At 48.9% G+C, this 23,974-nt stretch overlaps 3 protein-coding genes across 6 annotated transcripts in view; 2 read left to right on the top strand and 1 right to left on the bottom strand.

Annotated features, from left to right (window-relative positions):
- Positions 1 to 11,557: 11,557 nt before the first annotated feature.
- On the top strand, positions 11,558 to 12,866 carry IER3 (immediate early response 3). The gene is made up of 2 exons (XM_019631800.1): positions 11,558 to 11,827; positions 11,931 to 12,866. Exons 1-2 carry the CDS (start codon positions 11,618 to 11,620, stop codon positions 12,189 to 12,191), a joined length of 471 nt encoding a protein of 156 aa, XP_019487345.1. The 5' UTR covers positions 11,558 to 11,617; the 3' UTR covers positions 12,192 to 12,866.
- A 362-nt stretch (positions 12,867 to 13,228) lies between these two features.
- Positions 13,229 to 23,766, top strand: FLOT1 (flotillin 1). Of its 4 annotated transcripts, none has more exons than XM_019631867.1 (13): positions 13,229 to 13,380; positions 13,702 to 13,758; positions 14,011 to 14,086; positions 14,170 to 14,260; positions 14,443 to 14,586; positions 14,718 to 14,837; positions 14,926 to 15,021; positions 15,244 to 15,396; positions 20,744 to 20,925; positions 21,067 to 21,112; positions 21,229 to 21,366; positions 21,595 to 21,759; positions 23,482 to 23,766. In XM_019631867.1, the coding sequence occupies exons 2-13, from the start codon at positions 13,716 to 13,718 to the stop codon at positions 23,509 to 23,511; spliced, it is 1,284 nt and encodes a 427-aa protein (XP_019487412.1). In that variant the 5' UTR covers positions 13,229 to 13,380; positions 13,702 to 13,715; the 3' UTR covers positions 23,512 to 23,766. The 4 variants fall into 4 exon arrangements, with proteins under 4 accessions (XP_019487412.1, XP_019487410.1, XP_019487413.1 ...); XM_019631865.1 differs by having other exon boundaries at positions 13,968 to 14,086; XM_019631868.1 differs by having other exon boundaries at positions 13,681 to 13,758.
- Positions 23,601 to 23,974, bottom strand: part of LOC109376095 (tubulin beta-4B chain-like) — a 5,596-nt gene continuing 5,222 nt past the window's right edge. Inside the window, exon 5 of the mRNA XM_019631798.1 lies at positions 23,601 to 23,632. Within this exon, the coding sequence (XP_019487343.1) occupies positions 23,601 to 23,632 (32 nt within the window). The remainder of the gene's footprint in view (positions 23,633 to 23,974) is intronic.

Here is a 23,974-nt window from a genome sequence, read left to right as displayed (position 1 = left end):
GCTACTGTAGCATCCTGAGGATTTGCCTGCTGTTCAGTCCAGGGATGACTGCATTCCAGCGCATCCCTGTCCCCTGAGGTAACCTATGTGCAAACCTAAGCTCTGACAAAGAAAACATTTTGACTTGCAGACTGATGCAGAAATTCACAACAATGACATGACATTTTGATGCAGCTTCCTCAAAACAGTCCCATCAGAGTGTAAGATGATAAACCACTTTGGAAAACAGCCTGGCACTTTCTTATAAAGTTAAATATGAATATACTTACTACTACAGATATTTACTTGAGCAATAAGCGCACATGTCCACAAAAGAGGTTGTATATGAATGTTCATAGCAGCTTTATTCATAATAGCCAAAAACAAGAAAAAAAATGCCCATCATTATGAATGAATAAGCAAACTGTAGTATATTTATACAAGGAAATACTATTCAGAAATCAAAAGGAAAGAACTACTGATTCAGCAAGAACATGGATGAATCACAGAATACTATACTGTTACTGGCCAACCAAGTAGCCCCACTACCACTCAGAAATTTTTAAGTGTTCTTTCCTGTAGAAATGTTAAATATAGAAATGTTAAGTCTCCTCCCTAGTTTCTTAGTTTCATAGCCCCTGGCTTTGATTACTTTTCTAACCAGTTTGTTAATCCTAGACTAAAGACTGCTCCTAGCCTGAATCATAGAATTCTCCTATCCCCCTGCTTCTTGATTGCTTTGTAAATCAGTTTCTGAATCCTAAACAATAGCAAGCTCCTACCCTTGCTTCAGATAACTACTTGAGAGCCTGTGACTTCCCAATATCCCCCAGGCCAGTAAGCCTAATGATTCTTTCCAAACCCATTCTGGTCCCAGACAATTGATGTCACCTGAATGACGGACTGAATGGACACAGGCTTCATGTGAGCTAACAGATTTATTAATTAAAATCTATTTTTCCTAATTCAGGGGCCTTGGGGATACAGAGAATATCCCAACGAGATTGCCAGTCACAACCAAAGAAGCCAACACAGTCTTCCAGGCCTAGCGCAAGACCTCTTCCTCTCATCTGAGATCAGATAGGGTGAGAGTTCTGTGAATCCCCCAAATAGGCAGAGATAACTCTATGCCCCTGCCCAGCAGGAAGCAGATACAGAAGAAAAGACATCCTGTCCCTCAGCTTCCCATAGAGATTTTATGGGGATCACGTCTTTCAAAGGGAAAACTAGGCAGGCATTTAGAGGCAGGCATTGGGTCACTGTATTCCTGCAGTCCCACGGAGTGCGACTGCCAATGGGATATCCCCTCTCCACCCAAAACTCCCCTATGTATTGTAATTACCTGCCCCTGTGGGAAAACAAATGGGCACAAAATGCCAAACTAGATCAGACCAGTCAATCGCACCTGCACAGTACCTCTTGTGAATCACAGGTGCCAATTAAGTGGTCCCACGCCCAAAGGGGAACAGCCCATTCTAGAGAAAGGGGATAAAAACTCCAAGTCCTGGGAAGTCTGCCCTGCTCTTTTTTACCACTTCTTCCCTTTTGAACCCCTTCCTCCCTTTTTTTGAGCCTTTATGCGTTGCCCGCTCCAAACTCTTTGAAATGTACTATCCCTTCGAATAAACTACTTTTTCAGTACTTTACTCTGGCATCTTGTTCAATTCTTTGCTCGAGTTGCCAAGGACCTGGACTTTGCGCCGAGAAGGGCCCACTCTCTGACAACAAACCAAGCAGAAGACTCCAGACACAGAAGAGCACCTACTATAGTTTTATTTATATGACATTCTAGAATAGGCAAAACTGCAGGAGCAGAAATCAGATCAGAATCATGAGGGGCTGGGAGTGGAAAGACAGTAGTAACTACAAAGGGGCATAAGGAACTTTCTAAAGCAGTGAAATGAAATATTCTACAGCATGATTGTGGTGACATTTATCCAACTATATGTATGAGTTTGTCAAAACTCATCAAACTGTATTCCTAAAAGGGATGGATTTTATTGTATGTAAGGTATATTTAATATACCTGGCTTTAAAAACAAATGTAATATCACCAAGCACTACCAAATTCTATGTGAAAGGGTGGAAGTAGGACTAAGGATAAGCACAGCCCACAGGGATGGGTTGAGAATACCTGGTTTATACATTTCTTACTGATTTTCTTTAAATACTGACAATTTAATAACTCTTTTTGCCTTGTCGAGAGGTCCCTGGCATCAAAATGGCTGCATCACAATGTTATGTGCACTTCCAGGCAATCAAAGAGATCAACAGACAATTGACTATAATATGCTGTGTTTGATGCTTCAAGAGATTTATGTACAAAGTAGATGGGGGAGTGAGAGTAGGGTTTTCCCAGGAGCATGGAGAGGAAACAGCATGTGTAAAGGGTCCTATGGGTAAGAGTGTGGCGTGTGTGAGAAAAAAACACAAAATGAGACATGATGCCCTATCTCAGGGCATGGGGAAAACAACAGAGGTGTTGAGAGAGAAGCCCATGAACTTGCCTAGGTTCAGGTTGGGAGACCAATGTAGGCCCCACTTGAGAGTTGGAAGCATAGAAGAAGCAGGCACTGACATGGTCAAGTTCATATTTTAACAACAAAGCTCTGGGAAGGCATTGAAGATGGATGGAAGGCAGGAGTTAGGAAGTTTCTTTGTGGCCCATCCTTGTCATCATTTCCATTGAAATATTGGGTTGTCGGAAAAGTCATGACGCATTTTTCTATGTTTTTTTGTTGCAAAAATGCTTCTTGACTTTTCCGACAACCCAATAAAAGGTGCCTTTCTTCTAGTGCATTGTTCTGATGTGGCAGTGGGCCCTAGACAAAGGCCTTCCCAGACCATGTGGTCACTAAGGATTTCCAGTGGGCTTCAGACAAAGACATTCCTGGACTATATGGTCATCAAGACTTCCGCGTTTAATATTTCCGAATTCCTACCTCACCCGGGAGCCAGTCAGGAACTGGCACAATGGCCACATGTCCTAATAATAAATCTTAGCTGCCAACCTGGAAACCTCAGGATATATATCCCCTAGTCCCACCCGGGTCGGGGATCAGCCTCTGGATGTAAATCCGTTGAGCCTGTGCCGGCACTAATAAAAGTTGCTTCCCAAGCCTTGGTGTCCTGTCTCCCTGTCTGGGTTCCCCGCAACACTGAATACCAGAAGTATTACGTAAGTAAGTCTCAACTAGGATATTGCAGCCCTGAGGGTAGCTCAGTTGCCTGGCAATTTGGGAGGTCCTGTTTCTTTCCTAAACTGGGGAACCCTAGCTCCTAAACAAGCTCTTAATTCAGGCTCTCAGGGTTAGCACCACTTGATCTGTTTCAGAGATGCGCGTTTCTAGGAGCAAACCCAGATGGCCATGGGCCATGGTGGAGGAGATTAATAGAGCCAAGGGGATACAATGATATTTACAACCCTCCCTTGTGAGCAATTCCCTTTTGTGCTGGGTGGGATTCCAAAAGGGGGAACAACTGACCAATCATGTAGGAAGGGAGAGTGTCATAAAAGGGCCAAGGCAGGCTGGCGGAGTGGCGCGATGGTTAAGAGCTGGCTTGGGACGCCAGAGGGCCCCAGTTCAGATTCCACGTATGAGGGCCAGTGACACCGCTCTCTACAGCTAAGATGCTGAACAACAGCTCAACCTGGAGCTGGGCTTTTGTGAGTCGCTGGCGACAGCATAGGCTGCAGCCCCTGCTGTGGTGGGCTGCCATGGGCTACCTTGTGTGTGGCCAGCAGCCCGCGTGAGCGGCTGTCCAGAAGCCGGCTACTGATCTACCTCGCCCGGGAAGAGCGCTATGATGGTGCCAACTTGGGCCAGTGAAGCAACGTCCTCCACAACTAGACTGAAGAACAACAGGACAGCAACTTGTCTGTTCCCCTCCCCCAATTTCCCAGTGCTATTCCCATCCCCCTATTTGCCAAAAAAATCTTTAAAAAAAAAAAAAAAAGGGCCAAGGCTACCGGGAGCCAGGATGACAGCAGCAAAAGGCCCAGACACTCTAGGGAATTTATGAGGCCATGGAGAGAAAACATGAAGGGGACCTGCCAGGCCCAGCTTCCTCTTTCATGAGATCATGGTCAAAGCCAGGCCAGGCAGGAGGGTGCCAGCAATTGAGTGAGCTTGTTTTTTCCCTAACTTGGTTCTGAGTCACACAGGCATCTACCCTTCCCAGAAAACCGCCGCAGGGATCACCCCTTGGCAGCTGGTCAATCCCAGTGCTAACACGAGATCCTCACTCAGCAGGCCAGGAGCTGGAAGTGGGCCAGGCCCCCAGTATCCGCCTGCCCACACAGGCCTCACTGGGAGGATGGGGCCTGGGCCCCTCTCAACCTTCAAAGAAAAATAGGAGGGAGGCACGTCTGACTTTTGAGCACACATGGGAGACACTTTTGAATCATGGGCTTGCAGAGGAGGCAGACTCATTTGAGAGCCTTTAATCTAAACCCTTGAGTTAGAGATCAACTCATCCAATAAATACAGGGTCTGAAAAGGTGGGACATTTGTTGCACTTTTCCCTCCATGATTATACTTTGAATTAAATCTCAATCATATTCTCCAATGTTGACATTAGAGCAAGTTTTGGAGAGATACAGGCTGTTTCCCTGTGAACAGCAGCACAAAGGAACTAAAGAGCTCTCCATTTCTAGCCTTCTTGGGCAGCCTGTACTGAGAAGCACATTCCAGGCTCTGGAAATACAGCAGTGAGCAAGACACATAAAGTCCTGCTCTCATGGGGTGATAATCAGGTGGGAAGGAAACTGAGGCCAGAGAGAGGAGCTGCAACACTGGGGTGCTAGGAAGCCAGTATTGACACAAGAATGGGGGCGGGGGCTGGGTCCTCTTCCCAGGGAATTTTGGCTGAGTTGTGGTGAGCTGCATCCCAGGGCAGGGACACATCCTTCTGTGAACTTGTCTTGGGGCTTCAGGCTCTCTTGCCATCCTTTCGCATCAGGGAGAAGTGCCCTGGCCTGATCTTGGCCCTCCTAAGGCCAGAATGAAGTCTTTCGGGGTCACTTATTTATTTATTTATTTTAAAGATTTTTTTTTTATTGGGGAATCGGGGAAGGGGAACAGACAAGTTGCTATCCTTTTGTTCTTCAGTCTAGTTATGGAGGACATCACCTTACTGGCCCATGTTGGTATTATCATTGCACTCTTCCCGGGTGAGGCAGATCGGTTGCAGGCCACTGGACGGCCTCTCTCAGTGGCTCTTGGCAGCTCACGCCGCACAGTAGCTTATGGGAGCCCATTGCAGTCCACTGCATCCTACGTCGTCGCCGGCGACTCATGGCAGCCCAGCTCCAGGTTGAGCTATTGCTCACCATCTTAGCTGTAGAGGGTGCAGTATCACTGGCCCTCATGTGGGATCCGAACCTGGGCCCTGCTGCTCAGAGCTGGTGTCCCAAGCCAACTCTTACCCAACACGCCACTTGGCCGGCCCCTCGGGATCACTTATTAACTTGCTGTCAAGAACTTACCCCCTGACCTACTCCTAAGCCTCTGGCGAGCACTGTCCCGGCTAGCATGCGTGTATGCATGAGAGCCAGGGGAAGGGTGTTTAAAAGCACTCACATTGGCTGAACAAGAACTAAGAATGCAGGCGTCTGCTTCCCTGAAGAAAAGAAAAAGCCATAAACACAGCCTGAGATAGAGAAGGAGGGAAGGCAGGACAAAAAAAGAAAGCGAAATCATTTCTCCTGATGATCTCAGCACTTGGAGGCTATTTTCTCATCCTGGCTTCCTACTCCTGGATTTACTCACTGCTGCTCCCATCTGCTCCAAAGCAGCCCCTCTTCCCATGATCATAATAATGGCCACCACAGAACAGGCACCCTCGAGGAACAGTAAATTCATATTCTTAATCTTTGCAATAACGTTAAGGCCAATTTGCCTACTTTTCAATTGAGGGAACATTCTCAGAGAAGTTAAGTAGCTGGCCCAATATCACATAAGTAGCAGAGCTGGGATTTAAACCCAGTTGGCTCTAACACCACTAGATGATAATATGCCCTTTTTGCTACCCCATGTTTCCTTTCTGTGAACGAAAAAGGGGCCACATACTAAACCTGACAAGCTCAGGGGAGGCCTGCATGGCAGGCCCTCCTACAAACAGAGACCAAAATTAACCACACAGGATGGTCTGAACAAAAAAGTTCCTAACTAAAAGCAGGTCATGGCCTGTAGTCACATCCTTGGCCTGTAGCTTCCTTGACAAAGGTCAACCTTTACCTCAAATAAGCCTGTCTATTGTCTTTTTGCATCTAAAACAACATACCCTTGGAATGTCAGTCATCCCTTTTTCCAGATCCCTCAGGGCACAACCCACCACACCAGAGCATCAGACTACAGAACCCCTCATTGTTATCTTGTTCCCCGGATACCATCTCTATGTGCTGTAAATGTTAACTAGCTATCCTGTGCCCACCAATGTAAAAGAAGTATGTGTCTCTCTGTTTTACTTTTGATCCAATCCCAGAGATTTCCCCACTTTGTTTTCGCCCACACCTTTAATCTACCACCAATGTGTAAGGGTGAAATTTGGTAAATCAATAATGCAGTTAGACTTAGCTAGTTTGCATTTTGACTCACCACATAGCTTGCTATCTAGCCACCTGTAATTAGACTTAGTTTGCAGTTAAATCCATCCTGATATTCAGCTGTTTCCTCTTTGTTCCTCCCCTCACTGATTGACTTAAGAACTCTATTCTGTTCCCATACCTCATGAATCCATTTAACAAAATCCTAACCTGAAAAGAGCAATTTTTTTAAGAGCAATTTCTTAATCCTCAGGTGCCCAGACATTGGAATCCAACTTACAACTCCCTTGCAGTTTTCCCTAGTAACACATAAAGTCCCAGGCCACGATGGCCAAGTCTGAGTCTGGAGCCCCGGGATAACATTGTCTTCAAACAGACCAGACCCCAGAAAGAAAGTCAGCCCTCAAACCTGCCTGACCAACTCCCCCTTTACTATATAAGAAAAAGGTAACCTAAAGATCAGCGCAGCTGTCCACTCTTAACAGTCTGCCCCTGGTGACCGGCCTCCCCATCCCCCCACCGGTGTTTTTCTCCCTACCTCCCACTGCAGCTGTCCCTATCAGACTCTGGCCTGGCAAACTCCCTTTTACCAGTATTTGTCTTTTAAACAGAAACCCACGGCAGCTGTCATCTTTGGACACGGGCATTCTCTCCCTGCCCGACCTTTAATTAAACTTCCTTTGCTCTCCTAATTTTATGAGTCTGTGAATTCTTTCACCTTTTGCGAGCGACCTGGGGTTAATTCTAGGCCAGAACACAGTGGATTTCATGTACCCCTCCTTACGTCTCCTCCTTTGATTCTAATGTATAAAATAAACTGCAAAACTGCCATTCTCCAGAACACTTTCTTAATCCGTTGAAATTTTGCTTCTCGGCCATTGTCATCAGTTTGGCTCAGATAAACGCATTCAAGTTCTCTACAGGTTTGGATGTTTCTTACTTGACATTTCTATCTCAAATCAGCGAATAGTTCCTGAGCACCTACTAAGGGCCAGGTGCAGCTAAGAGCTTTCGTTTCCATGCCCTGATCCCAGGACCCTGCTTCATCCTCCATCCCTGCTTCTCTTTCTGAAAAACTCCCACTTCCAAACATCTGCCCCCCCTCCCCTGCCCATTCCGCCTCCTCCCATCACCTTTGTCTCCCATTCTAGCCTGGCTCCTGATGCAGCAGTACTACAAGTGGGGCACAGGTCTGGCTCCCCCTCACGTCAGAGGCTGACAAGGGGTGAGGGCCGGGCTTTGCTTCATCGCCTCCACAGTGATTCCTGAGCTTCAGCTGAGCACCCCCCAACCTCCTCTGTGAAGAAGGAATCTGGGGGCCTCTGAAGGGGCACAGCCGTGTAAACAGACACCTCTGGGGATGAGATGCCCCCCCTCGGAGAAGATGGAGTGAAGAGCTTTTATGAAGCCCCCACTAGGTGCAAGGCCTAGTACTGGAGATCCCATGGAAATATCGTGAGGAAAAGGGCAGATGTGCTCCTGGATACTCATGGAGATCATATTCCAGTGGGGGAGACACGTAACAACAAAAAGTAAACAGATACACAAAATGATACACCACCATGGTGAGTGTTATGAAGCAAACAAACAAGGGGCTAAGAAAGAGGTTAGTGGGAGGTCACAATAACAGGTCAAAGGAGGGGAATGAAGGAACAGGGTGATCTCAGGAAGAGGGAAGAAAACAAGGAGAGCTGAAGTGGATGGGCCTAAGGGCCTGTTCTCCTAGGATTAGGGCAGAGAGAACCAGTCCAGCTGTTGGTCTCAGCCCCTGGCCCTTTCTGGCCTTAACTCATTCCTCAGCCCTCACCTCTGCACTCCCTTATTGGCTTAATGATTCACTCTCAACCGTTTCCTAGCTTCCTGTGTGGAGGGGGTGGGGTGGGGCAGAACCCTGGGTCTCTGAGGGTAGCAGAAGGAATGGCAAGCTGTCTGGCTTCTCTAGTTCTTCTCTTTGTCCCATTCTGCTCTTGCTACAGAGAAAGGTCTCTCTGTGCCAGAAGGACAGTGAGGATAACTAGGACCAGCTGGAGCCTTGATTCCAGATGTGGGAGGTAGTGGTGAGACAAGGTCCTGACATCCTCCTTTCATTTCCCCTCCCCGGCCTAATGGCCTGGAGAAATTTTCCATCATAAACAAGTATGCATTCCTGATCTGGGTGCCTCCCCCTCTCTCCCACCAAGCAGTTTTCTTCCATTATCCCTATCTACCCCCTCCCCCACCCCAGCACCCAGTTTATGTCTGTTTGGGCATGTGGGTCTGTCCACACATGTAAATAATCATGGATTTATGTTGGTCGTTGTGTAGTGGGCAGGTTGCCTTGGAATAAGGGTGTAGGTGGGTATGCAGGCTCTCTGTGCTTGGGTGTAGATGTAAGAATGATAGCGGGTGTGAAAGGCAGGTGTGGGAAAGGGATATCTTTGTAGAGGAGGTGTGTTTTATGCCTGTTAGGAAAAAGTGTGTAATACTAAAGAGGTACCATGTGTTTAGATAGACATTGTGGGTATAAAACAAAGCAACATATAGGCCTATGAAGCAATAATATATTGATTTCTAGCCCAATTGTGGGGCTGTCCCCTTGTTTGCATCCCAACACAACCTTGGTTGAAAAATGCCCTTAAGGTGTTCCTTGTTTGGTGTCTGTGTAAGAATTGTTCCAGCTTTATTAAAATGTTATAAATTTGTATGTTGAGTTTGAAGAAATGTATCCATGCCTCAAAAGCTTGGGGTGACCCAGCCAGTGCATGCATTTTTAGTTCTGCATTTTCAACTTTCATTTATCAAGATTACTGATTTACTAGTACACGCAAGGCCCCATGCTAGATTCTATGGCGGACACAAAGGTATGTGTGACACGGTCTCTAATGAAGGGGTCATGTGTGTGCTCACCATGTGTATCAGGCATAGTATCATCCAGTGTAAAGATCTGAGCCCAAGGCACTTCAAACCTCTAGAGTCAGCTTTGCTCCCTTCACTCTCTGCTGTCAGCACCTCCCTCTCCATGCTCCCTGACTCTACCGAAACCCATCCTATTGTTAAATTCTTGTGATCTCATGCTAGGAATGTCACTTAGCGCCATCCCCTTGTCTTGGTTCCTCTGCCATGGCCCATTCAGGCCCTGTCACCTTCTACTGCACCTCTATAATAGCCCTTGCCTCAATGTCTCCCCATCCAGGGCACGCTCCTCATCCCTCTCAGCTCCTGGCTTGAAGTGTCCTGTTATGTCATCCCATGCCCACAAGCTCCATCTAGTCACATTTAGATTCCTGGCCTGGCAGCTAAGCTCTCCCCACTTTGCCTAACTCCTTCCCAGCCCTCATGACTTCCCACTACTCCTTTACTGGGAACTTACTCCAGGATTGTTTTGATTGTGATTCCCCAAACACATCCTGTACTTTTCCAGCTCAAGGCCTTTGCTGATTCCATTCTCTTTCTCACAGTCACCATCTGCATCTGAATCTGTGGTTTCCCATCCACTACTCAAGGTCATCTCACATCCACTCTTCCGTGCAGCCTCCTCATTCATTAGTGAACACTAGCTTTTTTGAGTTCCCCTTATATTGTCTTCCATTTTCTTAGGACACTCAAAGAGTTCTGATCAGGCCCACCCCTGAGGTGCCCGTTGTATCTGGCTTGCCTCCCTCAGCGGCACGCACGCAGAAACCAACCTCAGCACTCTCAACAGTACCTTTAACAAGGGTGTCTTGCACCGTGAATGCCCTAAAGATGTTAAATTCTGTTCATGAGCAACTGAGTTATGAAAATGTGTAAGTTTTGTCGTAAGTTGAGTTACTACCATTACCACAACATTTGCGTAATGCCTCACAATTTAAAATGCTCTTCGAATGAATTTTGTTATTTGATCCAAATAACAGGGGGCAAGTCTGGGTGACTGCTAACCTTCTGCTTTGTATTTTCTGGTCCTCTGTCCCAACTTTGTACGAACATCCAAGTGGGTAACTTTGCTGGGTTGTCCTGTGCGGTCTCTGCTCCTTTGCTGTGTATGTGTGTCATGTGCATGTTGAAGGGGGGCACAATATGCCACCCCAAATTGTGCCACTTTGGCATGTGGATTGAGTTGAAGGCAATCAAGACCCAGCAGACTCAGGAAAAGCTTTTCACCTCTCCCTTAATTGCCTAAAAGAATTTATTAGGGGCCTATATCAGGAAGAGAGCTATTACCAGGGAACTTTTTTATCTGAAAGATTTGCAGGCTTGACAGGGCAAACATCTGATCACCAAAAATCTGCTTTTCTTGTCTTCCTGTGAACTGCCCTCCTCCCTGTGAACCCTGGAACCCTATCCCATTCCTTAGCCCCCATTCCTTAGGATGGCATATAAGCCTCAACTACCTGTCTTTGAGTCTCAGGTCTTCATGGACTCCCATAAGTATGTAATTAAATTTGTTTTCATCCTGTTAATGTCTTATGTCAATTAATTATTAGGCCAACTAAAAAACCTAGAAGGGAAGAAGAGAAAAAATTTCCACCCCTACAATGTGGTGTGTGTGTGAATGTTTGTATGTGTGTTTTCCTGTGTTCTAAGACAGGCAGGGTTGGGTCTGCATGTACTAGTGTGTTCACTTTTCTTATGCTGCTTGACTATTTCTGTAATGACTTCCCTCTTGGAGTGTGTGTTCTTTGTGTGTATCTACAAGTGTGTGAATGTACCTGTGTAACCGTGGTTCATTGAATACTACAATTAGTATTGTAGCAGGATGGCCAGACTTCCTTATGGAAACCCTGCTACCTCCCTAGAGATGGGGCCTGTGACTGAACCATCTCCCAAGCTAACTGTGTGTGGGCCCCTCTCCAGCTGCCACATGTCCCAACATGTGCCTGCAGCCCGGGATCTCACCCACCCCCACTCACAACTCACACACTCACAGCACACACTTGGGCACCTAGGGTTGACAGGCCAAGTCTCCAACCCCCTCCCTTTGCTTAATCGTCGGAATTTCCAGCCAGTCTCAGCCTGCCTACCGGTCGCAGCCGGGGTGGAGTTGAGAAGGGCCCGCCCAATTATCAGGCACTCTTAAACGAGCTCAACTCTGCTGCGTGTTCGCACTCGTCCTTCTGCTCTGCTCAGCACGCAATGTGTCGCTCTCGCAGCTCCCTCCCCACCATGACAGTCCTGCGGGCCCCGACCCCTGTACCCTCCACCAGCCCGGGACCCCGGAGGGGCTCCGGTCCTGAGATCTTCACCTTCGATCCTCTCCCCGAGCCTGCAGTGGCCTCCGCCGCGCGCCCCAGCGTCTCCCGCGGGCCCCGAAAGCGCAGCCGTAGGGTCCTCTACCCGCGAGTGGTGAGTGTCGCCGAAGTGTGCAGCTGGGGTGAGGGTCGGGGTGGGAGAACGGCCAGACATCGGGACCCTGAGCTGACCTGTTCCCTTTGTTGTCACCCCTCAGGTCCGGCGCCAGCTGCCTGCCGAGGATCCGAACCCTGCCAAAAGGCTCCTCTTTCTCCTGCTCACCGTTGTCTTCTGCCAGATCCTGATGGCTGAAGAAGGTGTGCCGGCGCCCCTAGCCCGGGAGGACACCCCCAGCGCCGCGCCCCCGGCGTCCACTCCTGCGTCCCTGGCTCTCGAGCCCCTTAATCTGACCGCGGAGCCCTCGGACTACGCTCTGGACCTCAGCACTTTCCTCCAGCAACACCCCGCTGCCTTCTAACCGTGACTCCCCACACCCCCCCAACAGGAGTCTGAAAAGCCTAAGAAACACCAGGTGTATGTATCTGGTGCGCGACAGCGTATCCCAAACTGGGACTCCCGAGGCAACTCTCACTCAACACTACAGGGGAGCCGCCACCCTGCGCCCGGATGGGCCACGCGCGGACATGCCGGGGCCAGGCCGGGCAGGGAAGGACGAGGAGGGCGGCGTTAATTTATGTCTCATTGTCCCTGATATTTATATGTATTTATGTATGTCCCCTAAGTGATAGAGGGTTGTATGTAATATTTATTTTAATTTATGCGAGGGTGCGAGACGTGCACCCTGCAGCAAATGTAGGCCTCTTGGTATTTATTGAGCTTGGTGGGATTTGGTGGATGCGCCTAGATGGAGGGAGATGGAGACGGGGTCCGGAAGGCGCCCGGGCTGGGAGTTAAAGACGGTGGAGGGTCGCAGGTTTAGGGGTTGACTTTCTACCCCCCAGCATCTCAACCCTCTGAGTGAGTCTACTGTATGAAGCTGCGGCGGACCATTGGGAATAAGGTCCTTGGCCTTCGATCTCCTCGAAGTTGCCCCCAAAGGGTGGCCATGGGGTGCAGGGTGGGGGCTCTCAGGGGCGGCTGTGGGGTCGCCCTGTATGTTCTGTGAACACAAATAAACTCGATTTTACAGTTAGCAGTGATTTGAGTGTATCTTTGTCAGCGGCAATTCCCCGCTCCTCCCCACCTTGGGCGCCAGGACGGCCCCAGGAGGCGCTCTTCAGGGCCCCGGAGCCCCTCGTTCCGGGTCACGGAACCCAGCATCCCGTGACCGGACGCAGACGTTCGTTGCCCAGTCTGCGGTTTTCCCAGTTGGTTGCCGCCGGGCATATCCAAGATGAGGCAACGTCCCCCGCCCGGGCCCACGGAGGTCACGTCGCGCATCCGGGGGGCGGAGCCGGCAGCCACCGCGGCGGGGGTGGGGGAAGAGGGAGCCGGGACCAAACCCGTTGGCGGGCTGCGGCTCGGAGCGGGGCATGCCGGGAAAGGGGCGGGGCCGCGGCGGGGGGCGGGGTCGTGTAGCCGCAGCCCCAGGGTGCGGCCAGGTCGGGGGCGCAAGCTCGCGAGCTTGCCCAGCTTCCCGGAAAGGTCGTGCGTAAGTGGTCCGGCTTCGGCTCCCAGGTCCTCGGCCGCCGCCGGAGTCCGGGAAGGTAGGTGTGGAAGGGCGGGGAGGGTGGCGCGAAGTCTGGGGCCCTTTAGGCGTGGGAGAGCTTTGTAAATCAGGGAGAAACCGTCCTCACTGCAGGCGGGGACGCGGCAAGGGGCTGGCCCTGGCCGTTAGCAGGCGGGCGGGAGTCTCTGGGGGGGTCTGCAGGATTTCACAGGGATAAGCCTTAGCGGACCCCTGGATGCGGAAGGAACTGGGCGGTGGTGGCTGCAGGCTGGGCGGGACTGACGGGAAAGAGAGTCACTCTGGTGGACTCCACAGCGCCCCTTCCCCTTCTGCAAAGGCTTTCTATCCTCTCCTCCAGCTCCCACCTGAGCCATGTTTTTCACCTGTGGCCCAAATGAGGCCATGGTGGTCTCCGGTAAGTATTGTTCTCTTCTCAGTCAATGACCCCCAAACCCCTGCGAGCCTGGCCTCTCCCCAACCCCCCACCTCCCCCTATGGCTGCAAGCTTGTGATTCCCAACCGCTAACCTTCCCAGGTCCAGACTGCCTCCCCTCCAGCTCCCAGATTTCCTCGAGGGGATTGTTCCTCCCCTCCCCCCCAGTTCTTCCGTCTTCCATATTCCAGCTCTGCCGCCGCTCCCGCAGCTCACTGGCCCCTCACCTTGCAGGTTTCTGCCGGAGCCCCCCAGTCATGGTGGCTGGGGGACGAGTCTTTGTCCTGCCCTGCATCCAGCAGATTCAAAGGTGGGTAGGAAGACATCCAGGGAAGGGGAGCCCCAGTTTTCTTTCGTCTTTTTCTCACTGTCCACCCTCCTTTTTCCCTCTAGGATCTCTCTCAACACATTGACCCTCAATGTCAAGAGTGAAAAGGTTTACACCCGCCATGGGGTCCCCATCTCAGTCACTGGCATTGCCCAGGTGAGGCTTTCAGAGCCTTTCCCCCAGAGTCCACTCCCCCATCACCTTCTCTGTCCCAAGCTGTAAGGATTTTCTGTTAGTTGCACTTTCTCCAGGGCACTTGACCCCTCCCTTCTCTCCCTGCTTCCTCCCTGCTTGGTGAGACCCCTGCCACACCCTTGCTACCCTTCCTTTGGCTACAGGTGAAAATCCAGGGGCAGAACAAGGAGATGTTGGCAGCAGCCTGCCAGATGTTCCTGGGGAAGACGGAGGCTGAGATTGCCCACATTGCCCTGGAGACGCTGGAGGGCCACCAGAGGGCTATCATGGCACACATGACTGTGGAGGTGGGCCTAGCGGCCGGGGATCTGGAGGGATGCCAGGCTCGGGGGCCTAAGGACTGGGCTGGTCTGTGGGCAACAGTGGCCAGAGCATCTGAGATCTTAAGTTCCTCCTTCCCACTGTCCTATTATCTTAGGAAATATATAAAGACAGGCAGAAATTCTCAGAGCAGGTTTTCAAAGTGGCCTCCTCAGACCTGGTCAACATGGGCATCAGCGTGGTCAGCTACACCCTGAAAGACATTCATGATGATCAGGTAAGCCTAGACAGTTGGTCCTCTCTGTTCCCCTGCTCCCCTCTCTTAAATGCTCCCAAGGACTCTGATTTCTGCATCTCTCCCACAGGACTATTTGCACTCCTTGGGGAAGGCTCGAACTGCTCAAGTCCAAAAAGATGCTCGGATTGGAGAAGCGGAGGCCAAGAGAGATGCTGGGATCCGGGTAAGAGAGATGAGGGTCACTTGGTCTCTGTGGGTTTTTGGGGCACATGGTGAGAGAGGGGCTGGAAGGGCAACAACTGACTGGGGGCTGGTGGGACTGGGTTGGCAGAAGGTAGACAGGGCCAGGACTGGGGTAAAGGCAGGGGAGCCTGGTGGGCAGCAGGCTTTCGCCCTGGGGCCTTCCTCTCCCTGCTCTGACTCCCTATCTCCTCTGTATGGACAGGAGGCCAAGGCCAAGCAGGAGAAGGTGTCCGCACAGTACCTGAGTGAGATTGAGATGGCCAAGGCACAAAGGGACTATGAGCTAAAGAAGGCCGCGTATGACATCGAGGTCAACACCCGCCGGGCACAGGCTGACCTGGCCTATCAGCTGCAGGTCAGAGCCCCCACACTGGGCAGATGGCCGGGCTGGACTTGCCTGCCCTATGCCCTCCATCCATCTCAGGCCACCACTTTCTCATATTCTAACTCTGACCTCCTCATCTGGCTCTCCATTTCTGACCCAGCTCCTCCATAGAAGGAGGATTTAAAAGACCTAAACATTTCTGCTGAAAAACGAAGAAAAGGCCAAGAAGGTATATGATCAATAGGGCAGATCATATGTTTGGGACAGGTTGTGTCCTGTGCAAGGGCACCTGGATGAGGAGTGAACCAGAGCTGAGTTCTAGCCCAGCTGTGCCTTCTGTCATGGGCCAATAGGTCTGCATCTATCTAAGGAAAGCGTGCATTTTTCTCATGTGCACAGGGCAGCCCTAGTGATCAAAGGTGTGAGGAAGGAAAACATGGAGTTGGGCTTTGAATCCTGCAAAGTGAGATGTGGGCAGCCCTCAGTATTGCAAGCAGGTACAGTCAGTCCTCATCTGCGATTCCATACTGAGAACGTGCCTACTCGCTAAAATTTACTGGTAATCCTAAAGTTAGTACTCGCAGCACTTTTGTGGATGTTTGCAGATGTGAAGAGAGGCGACAGTCTCAATTGTCACCTCTTGAGGGTGAAGACATCCAGTCTTCTTTCAACTCTTGTACTGTTAACAGTGTCATTTTCATAGTATATTACCTGCCACGTTTTTCACATTTTTGTGTTCTTCGTTGGTGGTTTTGCTGTTTAAAATGGCCCCCAAGCATAGTGCTGAAATGGTGTCTAGTATTCCTAAGTGCAAGAAGGCTGGGATGTGCCTTATGGAGAAAACACTTGTGTTCGAGAAGCTTCACTCAGGCATGTGTTATAGCGCTGTCGGCTCTGTGTTCATTGATAATGAATTGACGATGTTTATTACGTAAGGTGTCTTCAAACAGCAACTCTCATAAAACAACGTTATATATTGATCTATTAATAAAAATGTTGTGCCCAGAGGCTCATAGGAACCTAACCCTGTATCTCCCCTAGGAACAAAGTAAGTACTTGCTAATTCAGTGTTCACGGCTACTTTATAGACCAGAACTACCATGAATAACAGGAATCAAGCATACTTGGAGACCTTTACTCAAAGAATAGCAATATTATGAGATTCGTTTTTGCCAAGAGTTGCTACAGGCTGAAAGCATAATAAAGGGCAAACCATCTCTAGTTGTGATGATGAAATCCTGAGTGGCTGGAGGGGTAGTTGTATATGGCATAGTGCTTTGCTAGTCTGAGTGTGGGCTGCATACCAGCAGCAGCATCACTGGAATATTGATTAAAAATACAAAGCCTCAGGCTCCGGCCCAGACTGAATCAGAATCTGCATTTTAACAAAATCCCTAGTTGATTCGTATATATACTGGAGTTTGAGAAGCAGTAACATAGTGGAAGCCAGTTGCATGGTGGGGTCTAAGGATAAACTTGGCTTTCCTTGTCTGCAAATCAACAGATTGGGCTGGTTAGGGCTTCATTCAACTTTTATAAGTTCCTCATTTTGTGCCAGGCTTTGTACTAGGTAATCAGAAAATAATGATTCAGTCAACAAATAATCTGTGAAGTGCCTACTTACTATGTTCCAGACGTTGTTTTGGAGGTGAGGCTGTAAATAGGAGTGAGGCAATATTCCTCTCAGAGCTTACAGTATAACACAGAACACAGCTAATAAGCAAGTAAAGTAAACTTCGTAGGCTCTAATTATCTTGTTTAACTGCTATGAAGGAAATAAACAGATGATGTGAAGCAGTGGGGGTTACGATGTTAGGTCAGGGTGGTCAGAGAAAGCTACTGAGGAAATGATACACGAAATAAAACCTGAAGATGAGAAAGAACCAGCAATGCAAAGAATTAGACACTCTTGAGTGTCTAAGCCAGTGATGCTCCAAAAGAACGTTTGTGGTGATGGAAATGCTCTGTTTGCGCTGTGATGTTGAGCACTTGAAGTGGGGCTGAGGAAATGTGACTGAGGAACTGATTTTTAAATTTCATTTAATGTTAATTAATTTAGATTTAAATAACCATATATGGCTAGTGGCTAGGCAGGAGGACCGACACATGCAAAGGCCCTGAGGTAGGAAAGAGCTTGATGTGTCCCAGAAACAGAAAGCAGGTTTCTGATTGGGTATGGCTGGTGTGCTGTAAGAAGAGGCAGGCAGGGCCTGATCACATAGGGTTCAGGTAACCTTGATGGAGACTTAGAATTCAAAGCACAATGAAAAGCTATTGGAGAACTTTAAGTAGGGAGGTGCTATGGTTTAATTCATGTCTTTACAAGGATCAGTCTGGCTGCTCTGGAGAAGTGTCAGAAGAGAGGCAGCAGGGAGACACGTTTGAAGCTTTTTCAAAGATGATGGATTGGATAAGTGCAGCTAATTGCACTCTCAAAACCTCACTAAAACCTGATAGAGTGACTTTAAAAAAAAAAAAAAAAGGAATGGGAACAGAGGAAATAGAAACCATAGCATCACTTTGGAAGCTGGAAAGCCATGGTAATTGACTAAGCATGTCTGAGACAGCAGAGGACAAAGGTGCCAGGGAGAAAACAGTGACATGATCTGAGGCACAGGAGTTGGCACAGCAGGGGCCTGGAGCTGCAATGAAGACTGTCAAAATCAGGTGAAGAGTGAATTCTCAGCTAGAGCCCTTTTCTGGCTCCCTGCCTCCGAATCCCTTCTCTGGTCCCTTCTCTGTGCCAGTAGACATCTGGAGGTTTATTAGCTGATGAGAGTAAACCACAGGATGTGACCTGGGGCCAGCCAGACACAGGTGAGGGCCTGGTACACCAGTAACGGGCATGAAGTGACTGTACACTTACTGAATGCTAAATGCTGGCAGCCTCCCCTCACCCCCTCACCCCACTCAGCTCTCAGAATCTCCATCTTCCAAAGAATAGATCAGAAGATTACTCTAGAAAACATGACCAATCCAGAAGGAAAGACGTAAAGATCCTGAATCAGGTTTCTCAACAAGTGGCCTGCCCAGATCACCCTAGAGCAGGGGCCAGCAACTGGCTCATGAGCCACATCCAAAGAGCTGCATATGACTCATGAGCTGCAGTTTGCCAACCCCTGCTCTAGAGTGAAGCTCTAAGTCCACAAGCCTTACCTACAATTCAGGGTTTCCTTTCAGTGTTGTAGACCTTCCGCACTGTGAGCAGACAAGCAAGGATTGCCTGATAGTGAGGGGGTCCTGCAACATCGAAGACACACCAAAACCACAAACAGCAAAGACATTTGAAGGATACATACTATGCAGAAGAAGAAAGCTTTTTTTTTTTTTTTTTTTTAAGATTTTATTGGGGAATTCATCGGCATCTCGTGGCCTCTAAGCTCAAGGTGCTGTGTTCAATCTTAGTTGCGGGTGGGTGTAGTCACCATCCCATGCGGGAGTCGAACCAGCAGCCTTGTTGTTAAGAGCGCACACACTATCCACTGAGCCATCCGGGCGGCAGCTCAAGGTGCTGAGTTCAGTCCTAGTTGCGGGTGGGCATAGCCCACCGTTGAACAGGCAATCTTGTTGTTACACCAGCTGGGCCATCAGGCCACCTGTTGGCAGCTCAGTGACAGCTCAGTTCAGGTGCAGCGTCACTCACCCATGTGGGAATCGAACCAGCAGCCCTGTTGCTCACAGCTCACGCTCTTTTAACCAACTTTTAACCAACTGACCCAGTTGGCCAGCCCAAGAAAGCTTTTTAAAGTATTAATATGCTCAGTAAGAAGAAAAGAATTCACATCCAGGAAGTCAGGATATAGAACAGAACAAAAAACAGCTCTTAGAAATTAGTAAGGTGGCAGACATGAAAAAAATAAAAAATCACGTTGGAAGAGAAATTTTAATCTCCTGGAAAATGGGAACAGAACCGATTGAAGGGAAATTAGGTAAAAATATTAAAGGGCAGTGCAGTAGACCCAACAGAACAAAGAAAATGGGAGGAAATAACCAAATGAAAAAACTCCAAAATGTTTATCTGTTCTGAAGGGTGTGTTTCTAGATTGGAACAACCTATCAAGTGCCCAATACAGTGAAGGAAACATCTACATTGAAACATATCAATGACATTCAGAACACTGAGAACAAAGAAAAGATCTAGAAGCTTCCAGAGAGAAAAAAACAGATCCCAAAGGGTCAGGCATCAAAATGACTTAAGATTTCTTAAGCTAGAAGACCATGGAGCAATGCCTTCAAAACTGTGATGAAAATGAATTTCAACATAGTAGCCTGTACTCAACCTAACTGTAATTCTAAGAGAAAAGTAGAATAAAAATCTCAGAGAAGCAAGATCTCAAAAAACTTATTGCCCACATACTCTTTCAAAGGAAGCTCCTGGAGGTTGAGTTTCACCGAAAGGTGGCCTAAACAAGAGGGGTGGAGGGGAGAGACTAGTAGGGAGCATTAGTCCAGTTTGGAACAGGCTTGCCGTTTTTAAGTCGAAGACAGTACAGGGGCCATATCCAGAAGCACCCTTCCGCTGGAGTGAACAGATGAGCCAAGTAAAGGCAGGGGCACCATCTCATGTAGGTGAGACCCACAGGGATGATGGTGCATGGCTGAGCTGAGCAGTGGGACGAGTTGGCAACTCGGCAAGAGCGTTCTGCTCCCTGCACTCTACAAAGAATAAGAAAATGAAATCTGCCTAAATAGGCGTTCTGTATCTACACATTCTTGCAAATGCTTGTAGAGTGCTCCTGGAAGGAACTCAAGAAGCTGGTCACAATGGTTCTTCTATGGAAAGGAACTAGGTAGTTTGAGGTAATAGGTGGGAGGAAGCCTTACTTCTCGCTGTTTACTTTTTTCCTTTTGAATTTGTACCCTATACCAAAAAAAATGAAAAAGATAACACACGCACCCACACCCAGCCCCTAAAAAAGTCAGTAGGAGGCTACTGCTGTAGTCAGGACTGAAGTTGAAGGCGGCTTGCGCTAATGTTGCAGCAGCACAGATGGAGAGAAGGGGATGGATCTGAGAGAGAATAGAGGTAGGAGATGGCCTCAAGGTGCTCAGGGCCCTCCAGGTGCTCACACTAGAGGGACACAGGATGGAAAAACAGTAAGCTCATGGAGGGACACTGCATCTGGCCTGAGGGACGCAGGGACTGGGGCCCAGCCCTAGCCAGCTCTGACACAGGCTGCCTGAGGGACCATCTCTGAGGAGGATCAGGCCACCCTGGTTCTGTACCAGAAATGGACTCCTCGGGCCGGCCGAGCCAACTGGGGATGGACTCCATGTGCTTGCTGTTTTCATGTCCCACCCTGGAGCCCTGCCCTGGCTTCTCTGTTTCCTGTGCACTTGCTCTTCAGCTCTGACGCTGAGCTTCCCTCCTCCCCAGGTGGCCAAGACTAAGCAGCAGATCGAGGAGCAGCGGGTACAGGTGCAGGTGGTGGAGCGGGCCCAGCAGGTGGCAGTGCAGGAGCAGGAGATCGCCCGCAGAGAGAAGGAGCTGGAGGCCCGTGTGCGCAAGCCCGCGGAAGCCGAGCGCTTCAAGTTGGAGCGCCTTGCGGAGGCAGAGAAGTAAACGCCCCCTCCCTGGCCCAGAGGCTCAGGTGGCAGGAGCCTGTACCCCCAGCATGGGACCGGGGGTGAGGGGTGCGGGCTTTCCCCCAGGAACAAGGACCTCCCTTAGCTGCTCCCTCACTCCCCTTGTTTGCCCAGGTCCCAGCTGATTATGCAGGCAGAGGCGGAAGCTGAGTCTGTGCGGGTGAGTTAGGAGGTGGCTCTTGCTGGCTTGTGGGGGAAGTGGGCATTGCTGTTGAGCTGGGGCTTCTTGTGCTTAACTGCTGCCATCATTATCACAGTATCCTGTGTCCTCCTCAGATGCGTGGGGAGGCTGAGGCCTTTGCCATAGGGGCCCGAGCCCGCGCAGAGGCTGAGCAGATGGCCAAGAAGGCAGAAGCGTTCCAGCTGTACCAGGAGGCTGCCCAGCTGGACATGCTGCTGGAGAAGCTGCCCCAGGTTTGGAGCTTGTGTGGGCACCAGGAGAGCCAGGGAATGGGAGTGGGGGAAGTGAGGGGCTTGAGGAGAACCCAGCTAGGGGATCGTAAATTAGGGGTGGGAGTTATAAGCCAGTGACCAAAGTGAGGAGGCATGGTCAGTAGGACGAGGATCTTAAAATGCAGGGTAAGGCGTTTTAGGAGGGCTGTGATCGGATCACAGATGCTGAGTGGGCATCTCACCCACCAGGTGGCAGAAGAGATCAGTGGTCCCTTGACCTCAGCCAATAAGATCACACTGGTGTCCAGTGGAAGTGGGGCTGTAGGGGCAGCCAAAGTAACCGGAGAAGTACTGGACATCCTGACCCGCCTGCCAGAGAGTGTGGAGAGACTCACCGGCATCAGCATCTCCCAGGTGAGGGTCTTGGGTGGGGGCTGTGGAGCAGAATAGCTGGGTTTCTGGGGCACGTGATGCGGTATGCCCAGCATGTTGACATGTATTAATTGCTTTCATTGTGCCAGACACAGTGCTGAGTTTCTACACAAATGGTTTTTGTTAAAAGTTTTTAAAAATCAAACTACTCTTGAAGTATGTAGCATTTTACAGAGTTAAGAAACAGAACTCCAGTGTGTTACACAGCTTAGCCCACGTCAGAAAGCTGGGAAAGCTGGGCTCCCAGCCCAGGCCGGCTATCCCTAGAACAGGAAGCTGGTTGCAGCCTGTCGACATTTAATTCCAAGGCATGTCACCGCCTTCCTTGGTGCCTGTTTATTCACCTGTAGGTTATGGTAGAGGTCAGAGAGTGGACTCTGGAACCAGACTGTTTCGGTGTGAATGAATCTTGGCTCCAATGTGTGATAGCCGTGATCTTGGAGTTCCCAAGCTCTCTGTACCTGTTTCCTCACCAGCTAATAATAGCAACTACCCTGTTGAAGTGTTAAGGGGATCATATAAGTAATATTTGCATAGTGTTTAGAACACTGGCACATAGTAAGTACTATATACAAGTGTGTTAAGTAAAAAATACATATATGAATACAAGCATTGGACCATTTCAGTGACCTTCAAGCTGGGTTCCTTGGAGCCTCCTGGAGGCCTGCCGTGGAAGATTGGGAGCTATGGAGGGTCTTGTGCAAGCAGAGCTCTGGCTCCTTCCACACCCTTTCAGTAATTCATTGGGTTTGTTGTTTTAAACCACTTTATTGAAATATGATTGGCATGTAAAAAGCTGTATACATTTAATGTTTACAATTCGATGAGTTTGGGATAAATATACATCCGTGAAGCCATCACCATCATCAAGGCTATAGTAATATTCATCTCCCAGTTTCCTCCCATTATTATTTTGTGATAAAAACGCTTAACATAAGATTAAGCAAAAAAGATCTTAGCAAATTTTCAGTATATAGTAGTGTCGTTAGCTATAGGCACTATGCTGTGTGGCAGATCTCCAGAATTTATCTTGTATAATTAAAACTTTATACCCTTTGACCATTACCTCCCCATTTCCCTTCCTCCAGCTCCTGGCAATGACCATTCTACTCTCTGCTTCTGAGTTTTAGACTTTTCTTTTTTTAATTTTTCAATTACAGTTGACATTTTTTATTAATTTCAGGTGTACAGCATAGTGGTGAGACATTTATATAATTTATGCAGTGATCCCCCCCCGATTAGTCTAGTCTCCACCTGGCACCATATAGTTATTACCATATTATAGACTATATTCTCTATGCTGTACTTTACATCCCATGACTATTTTGTAAATACCAATTTGTACTTCTTAATTCCTTCGCTTCCCCCCATGCCCCCCCTTCTCTGGCAACCAGCTGTTTGTTCTCTGTATCTGAGCCTGGGTTTTTGTTCATTTTGTTCTTTTGATTGCACATATAAGTGAGATCATATGGTGTTTGTCTTTCTTATTTCACTTGTCATAATACCCTCTGGTCCATCCATGTTGACGCACAGCAATTTATTGTTATACATGGGACTGCTTGGCAAAAGGGTGAGGTAGGGTGCCAGAAAAACTAGAAGACTCCTGGAAATGCATATCCTCCCTGCAACCCATTTGTCCAGTGGGGCCTGGGAGAAGACTAAATCTGGCTCCCAAGTGTCATCTACTGTTGTCCCTTTTTCCAGGTGAACCACAAGCCTTTGCGAACAGCCTGAAGCCTCCACCTCAAGTTGCCAGAATGGTCCCTACATTGCATGCACTTCAGCTGGCCTCCCTGAGCATGTCTGACAGTAGAGTCCTACCCTCATCTCTCCTTGCCAATAGCCTGTGCCTTGCCTTGGAGGGGAAGGGTTGCTCCCATTCCCAGGCCCACACTACCAAGACTGCCAGCCGCCAGGGGTCCCAATGCCAGCTTTCTGATCCTACCCCACCCAACTTGTTTTACGTCATAATTAAACTAGACTGTCTGAGCCTGTTGTCCACAATTATTTTCTAACCAAGACTGAGGGATGGCTGGAAGTTCTCAACTTGTCAAATAAATCGCTATTAAGTATTGATACTTTTGAACAATTAAAACAGTTATCATTCAGAATGCTAGAATGTAGTTTGCTCCCTTCCAGTAGGCTTTTTAGAATGGGAGAGTTGCAGAATTTTTCCCCCCAAAGGTTAGTCAGAAAG

This window comes from Hipposideros armiger, unplaced genomic scaffold (genome assembly GCF_001890085.2).
Source record: "Hipposideros armiger isolate ML-2016 unplaced genomic scaffold, ASM189008v1 scaffold_1050, whole genome shotgun sequence".
NCBI lineage: Eukaryota > Metazoa > Chordata > Mammalia > Chiroptera > Hipposideridae > Hipposideros > Hipposideros armiger.
Note: the sequence above shows the minus strand (reverse complement) of the source record. Positions and strands in the feature narration are given on the sequence as shown.

Bases quoted from the DNA above. Each gene is read 5' to 3' on its own strand.
- IER3 (XM_019631800.1), top strand. From the start codon at position 11,618: ATGTGTCGCTCTCGCAGCTCCCTCCCCACCATGACAGTCCTGCGGGCC. The intron at 11,828-11,930 runs GTGAGTGTCGCC...GTCACCCCTCAG, and splicing joins GGGTCCTCTACCCGCGAGTG to GTCCGGCGCCAGCTGCCTGC.
- FLOT1 (XM_019631865.1), top strand. From the start codon at position 13,738: ATGAGGCCATGGTGGTCTCCG. The intron at 13,759-13,967 runs GTAAGTATTGTT...TCCATATTCCAG, and splicing joins TGAGGCCATGGTGGTCTCCG to CTCTGCCGCCGCTCCCGCAG. The intron at 14,587-14,717 runs GTGGGCCTAGCG...CTATTATCTTAG, and splicing joins TGGCACACATGACTGTGGAG to GAAATATATAAAGACAGGCA.